Source organism: Vanacampus margaritifer, chromosome 12, assembly GCF_051991255.1.
Source record: "Vanacampus margaritifer isolate UIUO_Vmar chromosome 12, RoL_Vmar_1.0, whole genome shotgun sequence".
NCBI classification, from domain to species: Eukaryota; Metazoa; Chordata; class Actinopteri; order Syngnathiformes; family Syngnathidae; genus Vanacampus; species Vanacampus margaritifer.
In genome coordinates this window covers 15,958,364-15,984,779 of record NC_135443.1, presented here as the reverse complement: position 1 = coordinate 15,984,779, position 26,416 = coordinate 15,958,364, and the positions used below count along the sequence as shown (strand labels likewise).

The 26,416-nt window shown below is 39.5% G+C and overlaps 1 protein-coding gene across 1 annotated transcript in view; it reads left to right on the top strand.

Moving 5' to 3' along the window:
- Positions 1–26,416, top strand: part of LOC144061943 (uncharacterized) — a 127,797-nt gene that overhangs the window by 94,417 nt on the left and 6,964 nt on the right. The window contains exons 34-49 of the mRNA XM_077582896.1: positions 455–508; positions 594–647; positions 838–882; positions 2,877–2,927; positions 3,094–3,138; positions 4,947–4,973; positions 6,146–6,199; positions 6,838–6,882; positions 7,931–7,975; positions 8,074–8,136; positions 10,170–10,205; positions 11,453–11,497; positions 12,828–12,953; positions 15,770–15,836; positions 15,931–16,068; positions 21,922–21,999. Coding sequence (XP_077439022.1) covers positions 455–508; positions 594–647; positions 838–882; positions 2,877–2,927; positions 3,094–3,138; positions 4,947–4,973; positions 6,146–6,199; positions 6,838–6,882; positions 7,931–7,975; positions 8,074–8,136; positions 10,170–10,205; positions 11,453–11,497; positions 12,828–12,953; positions 15,770–15,836; positions 15,931–16,068; positions 21,922–21,999 — 973 coding nt within the window. The remainder of the gene's footprint in view (positions 1–454; positions 509–593; positions 648–837; positions 883–2,876; positions 2,928–3,093; positions 3,139–4,946; positions 4,974–6,145; positions 6,200–6,837; positions 6,883–7,930; positions 7,976–8,073; positions 8,137–10,169; positions 10,206–11,452; positions 11,498–12,827; positions 12,954–15,769; positions 15,837–15,930; positions 16,069–21,921; positions 22,000–26,416) is intronic.

Here is a 26,416-nt window from a genome sequence, read left to right as displayed (position 1 = left end):
TCAATCAAAACTCAAAGTGGATCCTGACAGTTCTTGATGCACCTCAACTCACCTGTTGACTAGGTAATGGAAACCCCTTTCCTCAGACACCCAAAATGACCTGGACCATAAATGCCGGGTAGCTGTTGATAAGCAAAGGAAGTGGGCGAGGAGGAGTTACCATAAAAGGGGTCAGCTGACTGGTGACGAGCTAGAGGAGGGAAACTTGGAAAACTGGGTGGAGTTTGAAAGAAGAGGGCAATTGCCATAAGGGAACATTTCTAGACTACAAGCCGCTATTGTTTAGCGACAATACGGTTGCGAAAATGTCTATGTGGGAAAGTCTTGCTTTGGATACTGGTTTTTTTTTTCGTTTTACAAATTTTGTGTACGCGGCTTATATTCAACAGTCCTGAAATTACAGAATATCACTGTTGTTTAATTTGACACAACTAATAAAATTCCATTGTCTCAGGGGCCTACTGGAGTTCCGGGTCTTCCTGGAATGACAGGTCGCACCGGGGAGACGGTAAGACGCTCATGTTAAGTAGTCGTAACAAATGATACGCATTTTGATGCTGAATGAAAAGTTTACTGTTCTGTTTTGTCTACAGGGGCTCATGGGTCGCCCAGGTCCGATGGGTCAAACAGGACCTAAAGGGGAAAGAGTAAGAATTTTTGTTTTAGTTTATTATTTTGCATTTCCTTCATGTGTGTTTCTAAAATTTTACAATTGTCATTTTTTATTTTTTTTTATTTACACATTATTTTAATATTAATAGATTTAATCTGCTTGGAACTGTGTTTAGAAAGCATTTTTGTTTCACCAGATTTCTCTTTCTGCTTTGTAAATGACAGGGAAACGAAGGAACTCCTGGTCGACCGGGCCTTCCAGGACCTCCAGTAAGTTAGGAGGCAAAAAAGACAAAAAGCAGGCTGCTAATTACAAATATGCTAAATGTGGGCATTTGACTTAAAATTTAAAGAAAGTCAGGATAAATTGTTAATTCTGATGGAGGCTTTGTTTTTGTTATTTTTTGTACCTTTGTTATTAGTAACGCTACCAAGAATGGGTATTAGTAAAGAAATACAAGTACAAATTAAAGAAAGAAAAACAATTTTTAAGTGCTGTTGTACACACAAAATGTGGATGTAATTCTGGTATTATAAACATGACAAACATTACAGTCCCTTTTTAAACAAAAGTCTAAAAGTTAAACAGTGGCAGTGCTGGACTGGCTGTTTTATCTTCTTCATCTTTTAGTGATATTGCAATGCTATTATTATTTTCCAACACTTATCCCAAAGAGACCAGCACACAATTCAGAGGAAGCAGTCAGTTAATACATTTCCAATGTAGACAGCATGCTGAATATTATAGAATAGAATTCTAAGCTGCTGATTGGTCAAGGCGGGAAAAGCGGGACATTCTGTACAATACGTCGAGCAGATTGGACGATGTGGTATCTTGTGCACGTCTACCTAATTTTTGTTTTGACCAATCTCGGCAATGGATTGTTGTAGGGGGGAAAAAAGCATGAACTTCTTTACCAGCTAAAAATGCACAAAGCGCCTCTCGCTGTTCAACATTCAACAAGGAAACGGTGAATAATTCTACGAGTACAGAATTAATTGCAGCGTCCATTCATTCATATTAGGTTTGTTTGTTTCCCAATTCCACGACGTCTGCGCTTTCTGGTGTGGTCACAGCTGAATATCCCGCCCCCCACCAAACACAATAACGCTTTGTGATTGGCCCGTACAAAAAGTGTACAGATCGGTGAAAATCCACCAAATGTATTCTTTGGAGTTTATGAACTCACAAATGCTGTGAGAATTCAGCTTGCAGAGCAAAAACTAAGAAAAGAAGGAATCACTTCAGGAAGTGATTCATTCAGTCATGTTCAGTCAAAAGATAAAAGATTTGTTCTTTTGAACGAAACATGTACTTGTATGCATGGTCAAATCCAAAATGCCAAGGTTGTTTTTTTGTTTACCAGTCGAGCACTGGACAGAAGCAAATAATAAGGTGAACTTCTATCCATCTAAAAGTTGTTTTTTTTTAATAGATATGTACTTCCTGTTTAATTGCAATATGTCCTCTTTCTAAAATAATTTTACATGGGATTATATTTTTGTTACTTTTTAAGGGAGTTTTTGTTGAGACTGAAAACATTTCAGCAAATGCTATTTTGATTTAGGACACATGACTGCCTTGATAATTCTTCCATGCACAACTGACCCTGAGTCTGTTTTCCCTCCACATAACATTTAGTGCAAGATGAGAGTAAAAATGACAAACAAGTACAAATATGATGACATTGTGACAAACCTCTTGCTGGCATTCAACCATGTTCGCTTCCGGTAAAAGGCCAGTGAGTAAGCGCGTCCAAAACCAATCTATAATTCATCAGGCGTCCCCTTGAACCTACCTCACCCCCCCCACGCACCCTGGCCTCATAAAGTGCAGTCTGGGAGGACAGGGGATGGCTCAGTGGCCTGAAAAGGGCACAGGCATCCACTTGCCTCTAAATGAGCACCTTAACTCCCTTTCTATTTTAAAAGCTTTCATTCTATGATGTAAATGGGGCAAAAACATGTTTGTAATGAAGGAGTCATGGTTGGATCCTCATTCACGCACTTCAAAAGTTGTCCTCACTTCTTGGAACACGTTAAGCTTTATGAAGTTCGCAGTTCTCATCGTATTCTCTTCTCACCCATCACGTCTCATTGTGAAATCACCAAATGAGGTATTGATCGCCCCCGTGTAGCTTTTAAAGGTTTAGCAGTAAATACCTGCCTGGGGCCTACTGTACCAACTCTTGATGCTTAAAAATCTCAGCAAGGAAGCTCTGCGGGATGAAATGTGATGTGATTTACTGCTGCTTGTGTTTTAGGGGGTACCCTATGTGGAGGGCAATGGGATGAGCAGTCTGTACAAGCTGCAGGTAAAGACCTTTATTCATTGTCGTTGTGATACAGTGATGCATGGAGTGCGCTGTGCAATGCCATCAATCATTTTGGCAGAAAAAAAAAGTCTATGCCTGTGGTTAAAATTTGTTTGACCCATATTGTGGAAGAGAAAGCCATAAAGTCAAAATCCTGTCTTTTCAGAGTGGTGGAGCTATTTTAGGACCCCCTGGGGCTCCCGGTGCTCCGGTAAGTGTAATCATCGTTATGCCTGAAGTGATTCTTTCAAAGTGCACGGTGAAGAAACGTCAGCAGACAGACATGTTGGTTCTAGAGAGCCATCGGCCCTCCAGTGTTATCTTGGCTTCTGAAGCCCTCGTATCGCACTCAGGCACATTCATTGAGAGCTACTGCTGCGGCTAAGAGGCTTCCTGATTCTCAGACAGATGTCTCTGACCTGCCCCGGGATGCACAAAACATCAGCGATTTGCAAATGGAAGTCAGAGTTCGGCCACGTAGTGTCAAGCCAAAATGGCTCAATTTGAAATTCCCCTTGCACTGCTCTTCCTTATCAGGCAGTTTGTAATCTCGTCAGGCCCAGGGAGACATCCAATCTAAGGCCCCACAGGGATCGTTCCTCCACAACACCTACTGTGGGGGGACAAAAAAAAATCTTCACATTTAAATCTTAAGGATTCCTCTCCCTCTGCTGCCTCTTTTATAGACTAGCATCAGTCTTGGTAATTTACATGTAGTACAATGCATGTATAATTTACATGTTCCAAATATGGCGAATTTCCTGGCGCACGCTGCAAATATGTTGATTCATGTGTGCTAAATAGAATCATTTGCATATGGTTCACTGCAAACATGACCCAAACGGGGGGACTCATGTAGCGTCATACGCTCCCGTTAGTGCGTATGTCTTTTTTTTCAAGCGCCTGGTTTGCGCACTTGTACCTTAGCATAATGACTTCTGGCCCTCCCACCGTGCGTAAGCGGCTCATGTGTGCGCACCAAGCAGCGTCACACATTGAAGTCTGAGGCTGTAGTGGAGCATAGAGTTTTTTCAGACATGTGAATAGAAATCCATTGAAATTTGGAAAAGATATCACACTTTCAATATGAAATTAACTCCCGTAGCGGGTATATGTCATCGCCAGTGAGACGTGTGATACTTGGCTAACACGCTACTTTGAACGAGCATGTTTCTTCATTCTGTATGGAATAATTCCAATAAAAGTAATTTAATCAAAACGCTGTGCTTACGACCTACCACATATTAGAAGTTCCATCATAGCCAACCGTTTATCAGCGGTGCCCTGCAACTAGGTTGCCCCACAGTCGCGGGAGAGTGACTTAAACGTATTTTACAAGCAAATCAGATCAAATAAAAACAAATGATTCAAAAATCGAACTCACCATTTCACTATTACGATGACTGCAGTTTTGAAACTCCAAGCCACAGCAGCATGTTTGAAGCACGCAGGCTCATTGGCAGTGAAATAATTCGCTCTGCCGATATTTTTCACCAATTAATATCGTATATGTGACTGCAAACATTATCCAAATCATAAGACACATAAAGCGCACTTTAAACATTTTGATTCACATTTGATATTATGAGATGCTGAGTCCAAATATGATGATTCCAAACATGACCATTTACATTTTCCAAACTGCTGTTTTACATAAAGTACACTGCAAATGTGATGCAAACAAGGCTGATACATATCAAGCGGACTGCAAATATTGTGACCACAGAATGTGATGATATGCATTTTTCAATTATCATGATAATTTTTATGTTGCAAGCACTTGTATCACATTGCAAACATGAAGATTGTACAAAAAAATAACTTAATGCATGCATGTTTATTTTATTTAGGCTTTGTGCTGATATCATTATATTGAGCAAGTGGTCATAATATTATGGATGGAAGGTGTATACCGTATTCAATAACCATCGCAGACAGTAGCAGAATACCACTTTAGTCCATATACTGTACATTATTTTTCTGAGAGGAATTGTCACATTTGTCTGTCCTTTTTTTAAGGGCCCAAAAGGAGATGAAGGACTTCCAGTAAGTTGAAACTTAGTTTTTTTCTTAAAAGATCTATTGTTGATTTGATGGGGTTGTTTGTTTTTTAGACCCAAGCAAGCTAGAGTTGTCCCTTTATTTCAATCAATGCACTATGAAACCTCCAACTGCTGAACTGCAACACACACAAACTATGATGTCTCCTGAAAATATGAAATAGTAGGACCACATTGTCTTGCCAGCGGGAAGTCATGAATCTTCAAATGAACCCACCCCCCCACACCCCCACACCCCACCCTTTTCGACCCCTACATTCTTCCTACTGATGCCTGAAAACAATCCATACAGACGTGGAAACAACTCTGCTCCTGCCATCGCTGTGAATTCTTTATTCGCATGGGGCCAATTGCAGATTTTATTGTTTTGTTGCACTGTGATTTTTCACCAGAATGTTAATTTGACATTTTAATAAATTGTGTGAGCGGCACCAGTGCTGTGGCGGAATTGCCTCAATCCGTCTCACAGCTGATCCCCCTGGCTGCCCCGCTCTCCCCTTAACCGCGCTCCCTTGCTCGTGACAATCTACATGTGTGACAATTACCTGCACAATCCATCTATGTCGGGGCCAGTTGCCCCTCTTTTCCATGTAATGGCGTTTCTTCATGGCAGGTTGAACAAAATGAGCTCAATAGAGGCCATCTCTTGTTCATGCAGCTGCGAATAGCTCTCTATTTTTAGGGCACAAAGTAAGCTTGATTGGGATTTTTAAAATGGGGCGGCTCTTTTTGCGTCTCGTCTACAGCCGGCAAATTGTGACAGCGCACGCCATAGATCATATAATATAATATAATGCAGTGAGCCTGAAGTATTGTCCCCTCGGGATCATCTTTGTATTGACGCGCGAAGGGTCGTATTAATACCCGACCGAGTGTGCCGAGAGCAGAGATCGAAACGCGTGACGTCGTGTGTCATGCAGAATTTAATTTACCGTGAGCCACGTAGTTTGGCTCTATATTTGATGTCCTAACAGTTACTGACAGCCATAAAATAAGCACACCTTCCAAGAGCTCATCAACTGCCCTTATAAGTCAGTCAGACCAAAATAGCAACAGCAGATGAAACCAATTTTAGTCTTCACAAGCAGTTATTTTGATTATTTTATTTATTTATTTTACATTTACACAGCTGAGTGTGTCCTTTTTGATTACTTGTAGGGAGAACCGGGGCTCATGGGATTACCTGGGCTTGAAGGTCTACCGGGTGCTAAGGTAAGCAAAAGCATCTAATAAAAACAAAAAGTAATTAATTGAATAACTGCTCTGTATTAAATATAAAATACATATAGTTAAGGCCAAATGCCTACCCTGACATAGTAACTGACAACGTTGACCCAACCCAAAACACAGTCATCATAACACTTTTTGGGGGGGCTTCTGTCAGTGTATTCATCGCCCTCAGTCTTTCGGCTTGAAGTTTCCTATTAGATATTCATCAGCGCAATGTAAAAGCCATTTTCCTCTTTGGCGGTTCTTTTTACACTTTCCAGCAAAGAATTTGAACCAGTAAACGACAAATCAAGCATTTATTGTTGCTAATCAGTCAATGTGTGCCCAAATGTGTATAGTTAACGTCTTTTCAGTTATTTTGTCAACCCAAGCATGTTTACTGATTTCTTTTCTCAACTGTGGTTTGGAAGTTGCACTTTCACCACTGAAGGGGAGAAAAGGGCTCAAATAAAATCACTTATTTATCATGAAGTGGTTCTGTTAGTTAGTTGTTACGTACAAATCGTGTTTTCAAGTAAACACTCAATTTGTTCTGATTCAGAACCTTGACAATGATGTACTGTTATGCATGTACTACAATATCAATTCTAAATACACTGTGTGTGTGACGATTCCTTCAGGGTGATGTTGGCCTGTCTGGTCCACCTGGAATTCCAGGCCCTACAGTAAGATGCTTCCTTTTAGTCATACTTATTGGTCACTTCATTAGGTACATCTACATTTTCCTTGGCACTTGTCATGGGTGACCTAACCCAATCACAGGGCACATACAGACGTTCAACTCTCACTCACATTTACACCTATAGGCAAATTAGTGTATCCAGCATCTATTAGGGGACATAATATAAGAAGTGCAACAATTGTGCAGAAGTACCTAATGTTGTGGCCATTGCGTGTTCATGCCAACTCGTGTCTCAGCTTAATCATCTGTGTTTTTCCAAGGTTCCACAACACTACACAAGATAATTACCAGCTAAGATACAGTGGCAATAAGATGTATACCCCCCGTTTCAATGACAGGTTTTTGTGATATTAAAAAACAAAACAAAAAAAACAATCAAGGTAAATCATTTCAAGTGTTTTCAAACTCAATTTAAATAGGAACCAACACACACTAACCATCATTTTAAGTGCCTATGCTTAAACTCCCAGAAAGTTTTCCTGACATTTGTTTTGCATTCTAACACAAGCCTGAAGGTTTTCTCCCAAAATTGGCAAGTGTCCAGTTCTTTGTGATGTCACTTTTGTGCCGTATTTTCTCCACTTGATGATGACTGTCTTCACTGCAGCTCCCTGGTTTATTAAATGACTTGGAAATCCTTTTGTCCCTTCTCCTGATACCTTTGAACAATGTGATCCCTCTAATAATGTGGAAGCTCTCTGCTTGTGCTGTAAGATGTATGACAACAAAAACTGAGCTTAGTTTGGGTTAATCAGAGGCACTGACTTGCATTTAACATGAGTTCACATTTTTTCCTGAATTAATTGTACAGGATAACAATGATGGAAAGAGTGTTTTTTTTAATATCACAAAAGCTTGGTATTTGAACAGGGGTGTGTAGACTTTTTATATCCACTGGATAACCTGCTGCAGCTTTGTACTCTGCAGCTTGGTTCTATTATAAATGAGAGGCTGCCAAGTTCCTCCACACATGACACCATTGAGGGTCTGTCAAACACTGATGATTCTTTTCTTTTGCCTTTGATTGACAGGGAAAGCCCGGCCCTCGGGGAGAACCAGGGATCCCAGGGGAGCCGGTGAGCAGCAGCCTCCAACTCTCTTTGAGCTGTCAATCTGCACGTCATTCCTTTATCACTCCTGACTGACACGTTGGCTCGTCTTTGTTCTCTGACAGGGTGAGAGGGGGCCACTTGGAGAGACGGGGTTCCCGGGACCCGAGGGACCGCAAGGTGTTGCTGTAAGGATTTACATGTATTCGATTGGCCTGTGTTTATAATCGCAGCTACATGTTCCCAAAGTGCCTTAGCGGCATGTCCAGGCTGTAAGCTTGCCTTTGACCAACACAGTGGTCTTTTAAGTGGGAGTGAACCCAAAAATTCACCGTATTCTGATTAATATCACGTTTGTTGACTATGAACAAAGTAACAAAATCCACCTGTTTTCATCCATCTCTGGGGGCGAAATTTTGCCACTTGCTCTCGACTGAAAATGACATCACAGTTGCTCAGGAAACGACCAATCACGGCTCAGCTTGCGAATGTCACATGACCAAACTCACATGCCCAAACTCAGAAAACAGGTGAGCCGTGATTGGGTGTACTGAGCCCTAAACAACTGTGATGTCATTTACGGCCGACAAGTGGCAAAATGGACGCCGCCTTAAATGCATAAAAACAGGTGGATTTTGCTACTTTGTTTATATTCTACAACCGCAAAATAAATCTCAATTCCATGTTTAGAACAGTGGGGGTGCATATAACATATTATTGTAAAGAAAATTTGGGGGGTTTCTTCCCTTTTAAAGTACTTCAGAAGGTGTTATTTCACCATGAACAAATTCATGCAGTGACGTGCATCTAGGTAGGCAGGCAGTCGCAAATTGAGACGCACACACCAATTACAAATTTGTGTGTCGGCAGGCGAGTGTACAACGTATCCTAGGATGATATCATATTTTAATTTCCAAAAAAAGAGGACACTCAGCCTGACCTTGAGATATTCAGATACAAGATGCCATACATTCAAACTATTTGAACATATGTCTCCTCTGTATGGGTAGAAAATAAAACAAAAAAAAACATATCTTTCTTTTAAAGTCTTACATTTTTTGCCCCACAATCTTTTTTTTTAATTTTAATTTTTTATTTTTTTACTTTGAGCGGGATTTACTTCGTACACATCGCCTCCGGTGCGGCAGCTCAACACTTGCCACTCAGCTAAAGTTCTGGGCCACCGACAGCCAGTGCGCGGTCTGCCAGCCACATATAAACGTTGCGGTGCACTCTGCTTCCCATTTGCCGCACAACGAAAAACTGACAATTTCAAACCAAAATCAAAATGTAATAAAGTGAATATCTCCCTGTAAAACAGCCTAACTCAACAAAATCAAGCTAGCAATAGTGATAGCAATGCCAAACACCATGTTAAGTGAAACAGCCAGTTAATCGACGCACATCCACAAAGCCAATCTTTCCTTTTGCACCGTTCTTTGTGAAAAGTGCGAATCATTCTTTGTCTCTTACGTCGCTGAAGATCCGGTAGCTATGGCGTTGGTCTCCCATCCTTCAAAAGATGGCGTTTTCCCTCAAAAGAAAGGCGTGAAAATAGTTTTATATTCTCCAGAGTGCCGTCGTCTTACCGCTCTGCTGTGCTCTAAGTGTGTTTTGAATTCACGTATGCACTGTGCGAACGTACGTTCGCATAGGAATAATACAACGAATTTGCGTAAAGGACTTTTCTACTAGGAAACTGACTACGCATGCGCGAACACACATCGTTACGGGGACAGGGCTGGGAAAAGCACAGTAGCGGTGTGCCTTTAGGAGGATCATTTTTGCAGCATTTTTTGCCTGCAGGCGTAATAGAGGTATGAAAATCCTATAAAAAAAAAAAAAACCTATAGGTAGTGTAGGCTTTCTGATATGAAAGAAATAATTAAAATAAATAGAAAAAGCCAAACGGTTACAGCCTGGGGCAGGCAGTGCCTACCTTACCTATCCTGAACGCACGTCACTGAATTCATGATACACGAAAAACTGCTAAAAGATGTTTGCCATCACATTTAGATGATTACATCCCTCAATGTAATTACCATAAAAGATGGTTTCTGTAATTTTCCCTTTACAAGCGTACAATGGAAGAGCATTTGCCAAGCAATCAGGATCATTGAGATATCCCATTAAATTGGAGATTAGCAGGGGCGCAGTGGCGCTGATCCAATCGAAGGAGCTGATACAAAATGTCTTTGTTTGTGTTGCGCTCTTTGAGCAGGGCAGACCTGGAAAAGATGGAACTCCTGGCTACAAGGTGAGTTGTACACACACTATCAAAATCCCCTTATGGAAAAGTGCTTCCATCCGTGGCGCTGCAGGGAGATGGCACAGCAGATTTTTATCCCGAGCATGCCTCTTTCAAGCTACCTGAGTGCATTAAACCAATTTGCATACATTGTTCGACTTTTTAATGATTAAGCTAAATGGAAGCTTGCAGATGTAGGACTTTGTTGATTTTTTTTGTCTTTTAACTCTAATTACACAGCTAATGCTTAAGGCAATGTAAAAATTAAAAAAAAGTCAGAGGAGATTCTTTTCGATAACTCAACCAATTTACTGAACAAACTTTCTTAAATAATCATACAGAGAACATATACGCCGCATGCAGAAGTCATTCTACATTTTCCTTTGTGATTTACAATATTATGTCACAGAGCACACTAATGACTGCCCCAATAGTTCATTATCTTTCTCTGATTATCATTAGTTAATATTCCTCCTGGATATTCTCAGCCCTGCACTGCAATTGCTCCTTATGTCTCACTAGTCTGCAGTCCGGCTGGTTTTTGGTAGAGAAACAGTGCCATCTAGCAGGTGGTTTTGCTCCTTTAGCCCAACCGCCTTAGATTTGTGCTTCAAGTAAATCTCTGGGAAGCAAGTCAATGGGCAAGACGATAGATTTAAAGCACACATCGGGCTTTGGGGAATAGGGTTAAGATTAAAGAAGGTAAGGGGAGTATAGCCCCATTTTAGAAAAACACACCACATGCCAAACTGTCTTGCGTGGCTTCTTTAATCAGGCTAGAAATGGATACAAGGATGCTCCCGTGGGTGTTGCAGAGAGTGTGCTTAAAGAAAGCAATGAGGGGTGACGGGGTGGGGTTGGAAGACACAAGATGTTGTGACATGCAGCTCAAGAGCTCCACTTGGTATTTTCGCTCCCTGCTCCTGCATATACAGTAAAATAGACAGAAGCCAGCAGGAGTGATGCAGAGCAGCCATGACATTGCAGAAGGTGAAAGACTGCGGGAAGCTCGACAAAGAATACACCTGGGCTGCGTAATAAGCCATCAGTTCTAATTCATCTCGGAAAAGGCTGCATCTCTGTCACTAAAAACTTTCTATGTTTATGTTCAACATGAATTTCTGCAATACGCATGGATAAAAATGTATTTCTTATACTGTATACGTGCGTTTATTAATGAATAAAAACTGTGTATTATGAGGGGTAATTTTTGTATCCTTATCGTATGTCTTTAATTGTTATTGTTTCATTTAAAGGGAGCACCCGGGAGACTGGGGGACAGAGGACCCAAAGGTGAACGTGTAAGTAGATATATGCTTTATGACTGAATCATGTAAGGTGCATCTGCCAAACAGTCTACAGCAGAGGTCACCAACGTGGTGCCCATGGGCCCCCCCAAGTACCACATAAGTAGCCTGCTTATCATTTGTGATCATTTGAAAATGTTAATATTTGTTTGTCCATATATGCCTTGCACTCGACTTGTAATCAGTCCAGGTCGTGTATACCTTGCCTCTCCAGGGCACTTTGACTCGATTGTTGTATAGAAAATTGATGAATATTGTCCAAAAATATTCCCGCATACTGTATTACACATCCACGCGACACATACACTCCACATAGTAACCGAAACCCCCATAAACATTTTTAAGATTCAGTTGAAAATTTGTGATGGAAAGTTAGCAATATAGCCTCACCATAATATGGCCCACAATACACTGTGTTCAAACTTTTTCATTTGAGGGCTGAATACAAAAAAATGTAATGATGCAAGAGCTGCTTTGAAATCATTTAATTTATTAAACACACTGAAATCAAGCAATCAAGTAATCATATATTTATATGTTCTAGTTATTTCGTAAAACAGCTGGATAACTTTCTGTTAATGGTGATAAGGCAAAGAGTTTGTGATGTTCAAGATTTTGGGGTGGCAGACTGCCCTGTATCCCACTGGACTAGATCCACCCCTGCACTGAACAGCAACCAAATCTCAACTCCACATTCAGAACAATAACAACAAAAAAGAGCAAATTATGGTAAAATGACCCGTTTTAAAACAGTTGCTTGAGGATAATTAATGTTCATAAATCGCACCTTGACAAAAATAGTTTTTGTATTGTTTCTTATCTAGAAATGCTCTTAGGATTGCGGGCCGCAAATTACCCCCAAGCCGTACTTTGGTCACCCCTTAAATCACTTTTAAAGACAATATTTTCTCTAGCTCTATTTTGTTCTCTTGTTTTATTGCCCCTTTTATTTGATTTCTTCTTACCTCTTTTATTTTGTTTGTATTTCGCTCTAAATGTGTGTTTATTCATCCATGTGTCTATTTAGTTTTTATTTATGTCTCAGTGCTTGGAGAGCACTTTGGACAATGTTGTTGTTTGAAATGTGCTCTATAATTAAAGTCGGGTTGGATTGTCTCATGCAATATGGAAGTGCATGATGACACAGTGATAAACAAAATCATATAATCAGATTACAAAGTACAGCTCGATTAACTTGCACCTAAATCCTTAAAAAAAATCCTTTAAATTAATCTCAACTATTGTATAGTTGGGTTAGTTTAAGCAGGATTAGTTTGACTAGTATAAAACGTATATAAAAACAGGTCATTTTTCAATCATGCAGGGTGATCCAGGAATTCCCGGGGAGAGAGGTGTCCAAGGAGAGAGAGGACGCACAGGTGATGGTGGCATGACCGGCCCAAGTGGGCCAGCGGGACAGAAAGGAGATACTGGCCCCCCAGGACAGTTGGTAAGTCATGAATTTAACAACAACTCCTTACTGAACAGTTCCTGGCGATTCTTTCAATGACAAATTTCGGATTAAACTGGTACTTGCTGTCATTCGACTGCTCGAGTGAAGATCAGAGCATGGGAGATGGAAACAGAAATGTGATGGTTTGTCGTCAAGGGTTGTTGATTAATGTTTAGAACATTTATTTTGACCATTTTATTACATGGCAACAGCGAGAGCAGGATTTTTATACGGTGATGAATCAATGGTAGGTTGTTGTTTTTTTTGCATTTAAGAAAGACAGTAAACATTAACAAGGTAACTAACTATACAAACACTAAAAAAAACTGACTCTTCATGCCAGGAACAGTCAACAATGAACCGAATAAGACAGAACTAAACCAGGAAACATCAAAACGAGCAACTGACTGAACAACGAGAAACACCTGGACAAGGTTCAGGTGGCTGAGGGAGCTGAGGCCCCGTCCACACGAAAGCCAGTTTCAATGTATCCTTACAAGTTTCTTAGCGTTTAGGCCGTTCGTCCACACGATCCACACGAGCGCGTTTTCGGAGCTTCAAACCGATCATTTTTGAAACCGAGCTCCAGAGTGGAAAGATTTCAAAACACGCCCGTACGCGTCTGTCTGGACTCCATATGCAGGATACTTCTCCAGTGATGACCTGCCACATGGCCGCAGCTCGATGACAACGCATTGTCGCAGATTGATGACGTGTGCGCCAATTCTCGCGTGACTGTGCGTGAACCGTCAGTCTGTCAACAACAATGGCGGATAGCCGTGTCGTACTCGTTTTGCGCAGCCTCATTAGCTTGCTTCAACAAACGGTGTTGTACTTGAATCACCCGCCATTGTCATTTCTCCTTTGTTCGTATTTTTCATGTTGTTTTGATACATGCAAAGCCATGTTTTTTCTGTGGATTCCAATATAGAAATAACAAAGCAAAAAAAATTGTCACCTTTGCTGATTCTTCTTCTACGCTTTCCGTTAGCTCCCTGTGGCTGCGCTACAGCGCTACTCCAGACTTGGCATGTACATTACAGCCGTTAAACGTCCTCAGCGTCTTCTTTTGGACACACGCAAGTCTTGAGATGCTTCTGTGTGTATGAGATTTGTTTGAGGAACGAAGCCAGCTTTGCTTCTGTGTGGACGGAAAAACTAAAAACTAAAATCTATCAAAATCAAATCAACACAAAAAGACAACATGGCAAATATTGCTTTGACACTTGTCTATAAGTGAAACTTTTCAAAAACCTCAATATTTGTTTTTATTACTTTGGTTGTGTTATTGTAAATATGCCCTGATTTTTAAAAAAACATATATATTTTTTTTTTCTATAGAGCTCAGTATTGTTCATTCGATTTGACATCATCATTGCTCTCCTTTTTTAAAAAATAAATAAATAAAATTTTCTCTTTTTTTTTTTAATATATATATATATACACATATATATATATATATATATATATATATATATATATATATATATATAATTTTTTAATTTTTTTTGTATGTGGGTGAGTTTGTGTATGTGCGTGTGTGTGTGTGTGCGTGCGTGCGTGCGTGCGAGCGTGTGTGTATTCATCAGTTCACCTAAAGCCCATTAAAAAAATCCCATACTAATAATATAATATAATAATAAATTGCCAAATGCAGAAACATCAATGTAAGTTATCACGATGGCTCTCGCTAACAGACAGAATTAAGTTACCAGAATTAGGTTAAAAAATTCTATATACGTAGACCATGTTTCTATAAATTTTGATATTTGGTTTTTATTTGAGGCAGATATTTTTTCCATTAAAATGTGATTTATGAGGAGCTTAGACCATTGGTCGATATTCAGAGTTTGTTTATTTTTCCAGTTAACAAGAATTGTTTTTTTAGCGATAGTAAGGGCTACAAGTGTAGATTGAAATTGTTTATGTGGGAAGTCAGTTGTTGTTAGGTCACCTAGCAAACACAAGTTTGGAGATAAAGGTATCCTACAGTCCAAAATAGCGGAAAGTTTTTCTAAGACTTTAGTCCAGAAATACATAACCGGAGTACATAACCATAAAGCATGAACATAAGTGTCTGTAGTGTTTTGTAAACATTGGAGACAAATGTCGGAGTCTGAGAGTCCCATTTTCTTCATCATATATTGAGTAATGTATGTTCTATGAATAATTTTATATTGGATAAGTTGTATTGTGTGTTTTGTCATTTTAAATGCGTTTTCACAAACTTGAATCCAAAAGTACCCCAAAGTGTTGGAATTTTTTTCTTTATCATGTTTTTAACTTGTAGATAATGTAAAAAATTTCCGTTTTTTATGTTGTATTTTTGGAGCAAGGATGTACAGTATATGATATAAACATATTATCTGAGAAGAGATGGTGGAGATGTGTAATTCATTTCTGCTCCCACACACCTAAATAAAACGGTTGGTTGTTAAGTTGAAAGTCGGGGTTATGCCATAGGGGAGAAAGCCCACAGGGCTCCACTTGGGCTTTTGTCAATTCTAGTGCCTTCCACCAGGCAGTCAGGGTGGCGGAAATCATTGGGTTTTTAAAACATATGCCCTGTTTTAAAAACTTGAATAAAAACCCAAAACCCTTCAGGGTGATTGACAGTAATGGTCGTAATCGTCCTGATATAATCTTTGACGTGCTCATTTCTACAAACAGTCTGGAAGAGATCATTAAGATGAGGGACAAGACATGCATCTTGATTTCCATGTACGGTTGTTATTATAATTACCGGTATCTCAATTTTTCTACTGCTGACATTTCACTCTTAGAGAAAAATTAATTGCCATCACTATCTGCAGGGCGACCCCACCTTCATGGAAGAAATCAAAATGTTCATCAGGACTGAAATATTAAGGATCTTTGAAGGTATAGATGATTGCAAATGTGTAATCTTTCTAATATATATATTTTTTATTCTCCTTGTTTTTCATTGTAACTTGTGGTGTGTCTCGTCTTGTAGAAAAGTTGCCGAGCTCTGCCATGCTTCAGAAGCTGCCTGCAGGCATTTTAGCCTCACAAATCCAAGGACCTCCCGGACAACCTGGAAAGCACGGCTTGCCCGGCTCTCCAGGAGAGCCTGGTCCTCCTGGTCCTCAAGGTATGAGCTCAATAGACCAAGGTGAACATCTAGAGTGGAAACTCAAAGAATAGTCATGTGCCGTTTAGTACTGTACAAACAGATTTCTTTTCATATTGTGCTACCACTGTTTATAGTTTTAAAACACAAAATCCTTATCAAGTGTGTATGTAGCACGTTCGGAGGCTAGCTTAACGATTAAATATTTGTTTTGACTGGTACTGCAGGCTTGAATTTAAATACATATTTATTACTGGTACTGGTTTTAATGCAAGAGTCATCCCCGAAGCTTGTAGTGTCCATGTGGTGGAAAAGGGGCAAAACGAGTATCTTAAATTAGACCCGATTATATCGCTGGCACAGGTTTTCAAATTGAACAATCGCACTAGAGTGGACCCACACTATTCGCAGCGGATACGGACTGGGCCAGCCTGCTAATAGCCGCGTATAATTGACAGCTTTTATGCAATAAATGAATTGGAAAAAATTATAACAATGAATTAACTTTTTTTTTTAAAGCTTGAAAAAAAAGAAACATCCAATAAGCGTCCCTAAAAAAGTTTTACAAATATTTATTTTTTTTGTTTTTTAAATCTGACAATTCTCAAGGGGCAATATTGTGAATTGTGTTGTATTTTTTTATTTTTGTGTGCATTCCCATCATTGATGTACCCTAACTGGCCTTGACATAAGTTACACCTGTATATCCATCCATCTATCCAATATCTGAACCACTTATCCTAATTTAGTAAAATTTTGTGCAAGACCTAAATCATGTAAATATGTTTGTTGCTGTAATTTGCAATGTTTGTTGAACTACACTGCATATTCCTAAGAGATGTTACTAATATTATTGTTTTGACGGTAACAAAATATAAGGGACACTTTGCAGTTCAAAGCAGCATTACTCTACAGCAAGTTAGTTAGTTAAATCAAGTACATTCATTTCAAGCAAACTCAAAGAAAAACCCATCACATTTTGGTGCAGATTGAGGAATTCATTTATACTTTTAATTATCCTCTTACGTTTGAGCCAAGTTGGGCAGCAACCTTTGGAGTGAAGAAATCTTGCTGTGTTGTCACCCAGGAGAAGTATTGTCAAATCCTCTGAAAAACACTCAGTTATTTGCAAAAAAAGACCTCCCAAATCAAAGGAGGTTATTATACAGGGGGCTTAATTTTGAGAATTTTTTTTAGACATTCACTAGAACATTGGCAGTACGTAGGGTTCGTTTAAAAAAAATTAATCACCATTTAATTTCATACATAATGTAACTCAATATGCTTGCGTATCATACACAAGTACAGGGGAAAACTTCATTTTTAAGGGTGATTTTGGGGGCACGTATGCCCCCACGTTTGTGTATTGTTTCTTATTTCTTATTTGTTTAGCTCTATGTAATGGGGTAGGCCCCATCAATGTTCGATACACACCATTTTGCCATCATCATCAACAGTGTTCGTACTTACGCCATGCAACAGCCCCAATTAGGTGATCTTCAGCGGCCTCTCGTTGTAGATGTATTTGTATGTGAATATAAAATGGCTGTTTCGTGGCCAATTTAGTGATGAAATTCAGATCTACAGCAGGCCGCCAATTCACAGAAGGATACCGTTGAAATTTTGTGGGGATGTTTTTCTCTTTAGACTGAGGGGCGGGCAGCAGAGGAAAAAGGCCAGGAGTGTGTGGCGCACGGCGGCTCTCTGGGAAATATGAAGACAAATGAAGATTTGACTGTGAATAAGAGTTTTGTCAGTGCGCACAGGAAAACGGGCTCAATATTGATACTTCAATTCAGGTTGGGGTGGGATGTGGGGGGGTGGGTCAGTCAGGAGAGATGGTGGACTGTTAGTGATCCCACTTTCCAGGCTTTATTCATCCAACTGTGTTGTCTCTGAGCTTTGCATCTACCTCACAACATGTTTACACAGCTATAATATGAAATGCTGCTGCTCCCATTCATGAATAATACAGTTAATGTCGGCAACTAAAAAACACACTATAAATATGTGTGCTGTGTTGATGACTCGCGTTACACAGCTGCTGGATTTTTTGGTTGCTTGTTTTATTTTCTGTGCTGTGCAAGAGAGTGTTTTATAGGGTGGTCTTAATGCAGCCTTGCAATAAATATTTACTGAGAATGAAGAGGAACGTTATCTCCCTTGATAAATCAAAAATTCAACAACTTCCTAATTCTTTCTTTGTTGACTCCGCTCATCTGGGGAGAGAGTTTGGGGGGTAATATTTCCTCATTATTTCTCGTCATCCTCTGTTGGAGACTGTGCTCCTCTGGAACACCCAATTTGCCTTTTCCTCCTCTCTGCCAAAATGAATTGTTATGGGGAAAAATAAGCCTTCTGTTACATGTACAGTCACTTTTCTCTTTGGTTTGATTTCTAATGGCCTCAGACTGTTTGCCATATGGATGCATGCGAAATACCACCCGTTCATTTTCTTTCATTTTAATCCACAGTTTTGTTTTATTTTTGGATCATTTTAGGCTTACATCAACCACACCATCCCTTTGTGCAACCACACATTTAAAGGCAGTGGGACCTTCAACGTCCAACGTGTTCTGTGATGCCGGTTGACTTTCAAGTTGTTTTAACCTCCCAAACACACACACAGTTTTTCCTATAGGCAATCGTTTTGAAGTGAATTAATTTGTTCCAGGCATTCATAAAACCTGTGAGATAAAATCTGAACAGGAAATATTTTTGTTTAGCATTTAATCATTTGTGCCTGCCATACAAGTACGTACAGTATAAAAAAAGTTAATCATGAAATGTACAATGAATTAAAGTACAATTATTCACACATTGAATTACTGGTACTCCTTTAGTGTGAAGGACAAAAACTGCCAAATTTCAAAAATAAATAAATAAAGGTGAAAATAAAAATAGATATAAAAAAAAAAATACTGGTATAGTTTGAAAATTAAATTACAATTAAAAGAAATGGAAATAAAAACACAAATATATATGTATGTATATAAATAAAGTTCAATAAAAAAATACATTTAATCATAAATACATTAATCAAAATAGAATTAAATATCAATTGATAAAGACGCTCTGCTCTCATATTTATTTATTTCATGCCGCAGACAATATCAGCATGAAATGCGTAAGGACATGTTGGAAATTTTATTCATTTGAATTTTTCCTTGCGCAAAATAATGTAAGTTTATGTTATTCATTTGTATAATATTTCCTTATGCATTTCATGCAGGCGTTGCCTGCAGCATTAAATAAATAAATATGACAGCAGAGCGTCAATTTATTGATTGATATTTAATTCTATTTATATTTTTATTTTTATTTCCTCATTTGTTATATTCATATTTGTTTGTTTTTCATCTTGTTATTTTCCATTTTTATTTTCACTTTATTTATTCATTTATTTATTTATTTTTATTTTGGTCCATTGGCTCCATATTTTGTTTTTCCCCCGAACTTTTGTTGAACTCCAAACTGTACCACTTGTACTGTTCGACTTTGGAGCGTCCACTATCATTCTACATTTTGTTATTAGACCATCACTTGTATTGGCATATTTATTATGTCCATTTAATACTGACTGAATCTGTCTTTTATGATTTTTATTTTGTACACTAAAAATGTCACTCACTGTAATTTTTGCCACAATATTTAATTTTAATTTCATTTCTACTCAAAGAAATACTTTTTTTTGGTAAGGGATAGAAATAAATAGATGTTGCTATTAATGCCTTGTGCAAATGTGTAGGACTGTGAGCCAATCAATCAAGCCTGAAATCCTGCCTGTAGCATCACCATTTTGTTACCAACATATTTTGTCCATAATTGCTATTGAAGCCATTTGTTTCCAGCCAAACATGGACACAATGGCAAATTTGGCAAAATTAGAGTTCGGCAATCTAATTTGCCACCCAAATGCATTGCTCAGTATTTCTTTTTTGCTTAAGGTTCAGAGTATTCTCTCCTCCAGAGTCTCTCCTCCTCCCACTGAATGAAATCCCCCAGGCTGTGTGAGTGCTGAAAAGAAGTCTCATTATTGCAACAAAGCGCCCCCACCATACCCTTTTTCTCGTTCACGCTCACTTTCAGAGCGATCGCAAACCCTTTTTCGGAGATTTTCTGTGACACGTAAGCGTTGAAGCGTTTCTCCTTTGGGCCAGGCAGCGCGATGCTTGATGCTGCTGTCAGCGCACACAAGATGCACACCATGGTACTGCTGGTCCTGACTCCATTACTTCAAGGGCCTCTTGGGGGGAATATTCACACATTCTAGCGTGCTTGTTGCTTGAGAAGGGTAAAGAATGAACGATTGTGCATGGAGTGATTAAGGAGGGGTGGGGAACCTGTTTACTGTCGGGGGCCATTTCCTCCAAGGGCCAGAACAAATTTAGGGAAACATATACAATTCATTTTATTATTATAATACTTGATTAGAATTTGTGGCTTATTTATTTATTTATTTGTTTATTTATTTATTTTGATACTACCGCTAAGGAGGAATTGCATGGCAGCCTATAGGTTCCTCCACCCCTGTGTTACAGGGTGTTTTGTTACGCCACAATTGCTAAACAGTGACGCTAGTTCATGACATCACCTAACTGTTCTCTCAAGTATTTTCAAGGACCTTGTACAGCAGGGGTGCCCAAGTTCGGTCTTCGAGAGCCCCTATCCAGCCTCTTTTCCATGTTTCTCTCAACCAACACGCCTGATTCGTGATCAGGATTGTTGCTTGCTGATGAGCTGATCATTAGATTCAGCTGCGTTGAAGGAGAGAGACATGGAAAAGGAGGACCAGACTTGGGCACCACTGTTGTACAGTATCCAGACATTTTTGTGGCAGCTAAGCTTAGTTTCAAATGTCAATAAAGGAGAACTCAACCAATTTAACTCAACCATTTTTTTTACAATATGTTCAATGCAGCCCCACTAGTCTAAACACGGTATTCTGATTAGTACGGCGTTAGTGGGATATGTTTAAAGAAGCAAAATCCGCCTGTTTTTATCCATCTCAGCGGGCGGCCATTTTGCCACTTGCTGTCGATTGAAAATGACATTACAGATGCTCAGGGCAGGTAATAACCAATCAGGGCTCAGCTTGTGAATGTCACATGACCAAACTCAAAGAACAGGTGAGCCGTGATTGGTGAGCCCTGAGTAAGTGTGATAAAAACATACATTAAGGTTTTGCGTCATTAAGTGTCACTAATTTCCAACTAACTTCTTGTGAGAACATGTTTCAGCGTGAGCTTGTGCTTGACTACTTAACTGCTTGTTTTATTAGATTAGATTCCAATTCAGAGAGTATTTTGTTTAACTGTCTTGGCCCAGTAATTGCGAATATATTTATTTCGTCCCTTGGAAAGCGTTGCACCTAATTGTATTTGTCGAGTGAATCCGCCTTTGATCGTTTTCCAATCTGATCAGCCTCTGCTCTGTTGTGGAATCTTGAAAGCCATGCGCCTGTGTCGCTGTCGTTGACTAACGCACAGATGGCTCCTTTGATGATTTCCACTTTTTGACGGCATGTCGGTATGTCTTTTATTATTCAAGGTATGGGACCGACGGTGGGAACAGAGTAGCCTGTTTGTATGTCAACTTGCAAAGCTGCTTCACTCTAAATAATCACAGAGCTGCTGTTTGACATTGTCGTCACTCGGGCGTTATTTATAGCATCCAGGAGCTAATGCGCAGAATTCCCTGGACGGATGTGAAGGTGTCAGAAGTGTATCACCACCTTGAATCTCCTTGGATAAGACCTTGTTGTGGCATTTGTGCTAACATTACTAACTGTTTATATTCTTCATGCACACATGACAGTGCACAGTCAGCATTTCAGTCATTTGTACAATGAGACTTTGTGTTTTTTTTCCACAGGCTACAGGGGGCAGAAAGGAGAAAGAGGTCAGGTTGGTCTCGGCCTACCGGGTGATCCAGGACCTACGGGACCACCAGGTAAGACTAGCAAACAAAGCTTGCAGAAAATCTTTATATACAGTGTTTCCCAGCCTTTTACTGCACCGCGGCACATTCTGTATGAACTATGGCCCTATTTTCTACTTTCGTGCCCAGCGCAAGCCTAGTGCAGATAGAATTGGTCGTTTGTCCTGATGTGTTCCATTGTCTGTGGGAATGCAGCTGACTCACGGCCAATTGAAGCAGCTCCCCTCATTAACTGTTTTATTGCCAAATGTTATCCAAAAAACAACCCCGACTGCCAGACGATTTTGAGCATTTTAACTCATCTTTCAAGGCAAACAGAATATTGTGTGCTGCAACTACATAAACATGGTGGATACCACATGAAAGATCGTATTCTATTCTTTCATTAGAAAAAAAAGTATGTTTCTACCTTATTCCGTACTTTAGTAATCACCATTTAAAAATAGGTAATTTGAGTGACATCTAGCAAAAATGGAGGGAAAAAAAGGAGAAAACAAGCTTTTTGTGAAAAGAAACATTTTCTGCACAACAGTGACTTTGACACTAATATTTTTTGTTTAGTGACGCTCTGTTAATTAGATTTAATATGACAAACGCTTTGATTATTCATGTCATCCTTGAAAGCATTTTATTTCCTAAGATCCGCTATGTTTTCTTGTAATTTGATACTACCGGGAGCCCATTGAAAGGAGATACAATGCTGCCATCTGCTGGCCATAGTTAGTAGCTGTTTTGTGATTTTTACACCCATTCACAAAAGGATCGCTGCACAAGACGTTGCACTGCCCATTGAGAGAAAAAAAACGGAGTTGACGTCAATTGATGTTATTGGCGGTATACAGTAGGCGTGTCCTTATCCGCCAGAATCCGTCTGCCTGTGGCTCGATCAAATCGTTACACCACCTGCGTCACAGCTTAGACATGGTTTTAGCGAGTCTACTTTTTGTCAACAAATTGCGAGATTCGCGAGGGGTGTAGCAGCTCAGATGGAATGCCCCATGAGGTGTAGCATGTCTACCAAATTCACAAACACACTAAAATAGACTTGTCCTGGCAAGAAGATGGAGTTGTGCCCATTTTTACACTGAGCGGACGGAAACCTGTCTAAAAATAGGGCCCTTGGTGTGAAAACTGGGCCTATTTAGTTGAAATGGTATGAATGGCTTTTGGGACTATAACTCAATCTTTCACAGGTTAGACTCCTTGAACCTTGTTTTTTTCCTTTTACCAAGACTTTTGTACACAAAGCAAGGGCCATAAGCGTCATGCTCGATTGAGTTTGGTGTGTAGAAACTTGACAGGACACAACCTCATCAAATATCATTTAGATTAACTTGAACAGAGAGGGTGAGCCATCAGGCCCTCTCAGGTTAGTGACCTCAAAAATGTTCTTCTGAATGAATGGATACAAAGTCCTTTAGATAGGCCTACTCCAAGATCTTGTACAAAGTCTTCACAGAATAGTTGCTTTTATTAACATAGAAAGCAAAGGTATAAACTCTGCAGCATCTTTATGCTCCGCAGGGTTGGCCATCTTTTAATCAATTGCTTTCAATGTTGCCCTTAAGCTTAAGTATGTTGATTCAGCCTCACCATTTTCATCAGCACTGAGCTGTTGTCAGCAGCAACCCCTTTGATGAATGCCTCTCGCCGCGCACATGCACAATTCCAAGGAACATAGTGGAGTCATTTCCATTAGAGTTCAAAAGAAGCTGAATATTGATGATTATATTTTTGGGCCTTGTTACCGTGAACCCATGTTTATCATGGGGGATACATTCCAAAATCTCCAAACAAACAATGTAGCGTCATGTAACAAAGTTCTACTAGCTTAATGCTAAAATATAATGTTAAATGACATAGATGTTAGCATAGACTTATTAGAAATTATAAGCCTTCAAACAACAACATTTTCACACACACGGACAACAACACATACAAACAGAATAAACCATGCTTAAAGGCATACTGTTGTTTTTCTGCTCTTTGGAAACAACAAATATTAAAATGGCGAAATGGCATAACATGGGGTGTTAAAAAAAAATCGATTGGGCAACATATCGCGATATTACAGCGCGCAATTCTTGAATTGATTCAATATGCGTCCGAATTGATATTTATTTACATTTTTTGATAGGAATATTCAACAAAATGTCTTACTTTGGGTTAGGTTTCACACGTTAAGCATGGAACAATGTTATGTTAATGGAACATTAAGCGTTAGTATTTTATTTAAATGATGTTCAAACATGAAACAGATTGCAACAGATTGTTTGTTAAATACAGTTATAAGCCCGAATTTTCAGATAAATAAATACATTTTCATACAAATCTTACACTGTACATGTACAAATTTACTGATGAATATTTTCTAAATTTGAATAAAAACTAATAATCACAATAATCAATTTATAGATTTGTATCGGGATTAATCGGTATTGATTCGAATCGTGACCTATTAATCGTGATACGGATCGAATTGCCAGGTACTAGGCAATTCACACCCCTAGGCATAACTGAAGGGATGTTCTCGTCTTCTTGCTCTTTATTATGCTGCATCTATCTATTCACTAAACTAACTTTGGACTCAAACCACATAAAAAAAAAAAATCACTCAAAAATCTGTCATGAGCCGTGATTTAGCGTGGGAACACTGTACCTCCACCCAGTTATAGGCAACGAATGCTTTTCAATGAGATCCATTCCTAAAAGATCTACAACCAAGTGCCTCCATTTACCCCTGATAAACTAGCAGTTGCATTCTAAAGTAATAAAAAACAACAAGTTTAATGTTGCTCTGAAACAAAAGCCTCCCAGATTGCATCACAAGATGTCAGCTTGTCCCCTGCTCTCATGAAGTAAAAAATAGCATCCCGTAGGCGTGATGGAGCAATGACAAGTTGATTTTCAGCCTGTGACAGCAGCTGACCTTAATGCCGTTCATCTCATCCACGGAAGGGCACAATTTATGTGCAGGGCCAAAGGAGGCGCGCCTTTTGCTCCCAGGGGGAAAGGACAGCTGTTAAAAAGCGAGCATTTTCCGGGGATGCACGCGCAGCGAGCTTACATGGATTCAAGTCGATGAGACAGAAGCTGCTTCAAAGAAAACAAATGGTGGCAAACTTTGCCAAGTGGAGGATGCAATCGCCCGTACACCCTCGGTGAGATTGGGAATCATGCAAAGTATATTGGCTTCCATTCCCATGAGCACTTTATCCATTCATCAATCCATTTTCCATAGTGCTTATCCTAATTAGAGTCACGGATGAGCAGGAGCCTATCCCAGCTGACTTCAGGGATGGGCAACTCCGGTCCTGGAGGGCCACTATCCTGCATGTTTTTTTGTTTTGTTTTAAATGTTTAACAGGGTTGTCAGTATCTGCTGAATGAAAGTGTGACTTTCGTAGTAACTTAGTTACTTTTAAAATCAAGTAATCAATAAAGTCACTAAATGACTTTTTAAAAGGGACATTCAATGATCCCTAGTGCCATCGAGTGGTGAACTAATAATTAATTAAAAAAAAAACGACTGTTTGTGTCAATAGTATGCAAAAAAAAAAAATGTTGTATTGCATCTTATATAATCGTAGGTCTAGTAATCAGTAATTATATTACCTGACTGTCTCACCTTACTAGAGCTGCCATGTTTCGCCGCCATCTTCCTGCTACGGATGCCCAAAGAACTCCTTCACGAATGTAGTTAGCCCGGGTGCTGCTTGCATCGAGTGTCGGACCCAATGGGTCGACCGCAGTTTACCTTCCACAGCTGGGGCCTGCATGTGGTCGTCACTGACTCCCGTGATTCGGGCCCGTCGCTTGTCACTTTCTGCTTTGCTCTCACAAGCTTTTACTAGCCACTCTTGTTAGCCATTCCAGCCTATGGCTCTGACTAACTCCCGCTAGCCGCTCTTGTTAGCTGCTCCGGCTAATTCCGGCTCGCTCGGTCTTTCGGCGTCGCTCGCTTCACAACGGCTGCCGAGTCGCCGTTGCTCGCCAAGATGCTCGTTTACTTACGCCAAATAAAAATTGGTGGTAGGCCTGTAAAATGTGGTCTCTCTGAGCCACCGTAGTGTACGTGCTCTTGCGTGCTTCTAATGCTATTATTTGACCACTAGATGGCGCTTTACACTGGGTCTTGAAAGAAAGTAATCAGTAGAGTAACTAAGTTACTTTTGAAAGCCAGTAATCAATAATGTAACTAAGTTAATTTTTCAAGGTTACACTGGTGATATGTTCACAAATCAGACCTTGACACTGAGCATAAGTTGGAGCAAACAATTTTTGCTTCTAAAACTGAATTATCTATATTCCATCATGAAGAGAAACATATTTGTGAAATAGTTTTATTGTCTTGACAGAAAGGCAGAAACTTAAAAAATTGTTAGTAGTACACTCGAGAGCAGTAGTTGTCAGGGGTGTGACACCCATG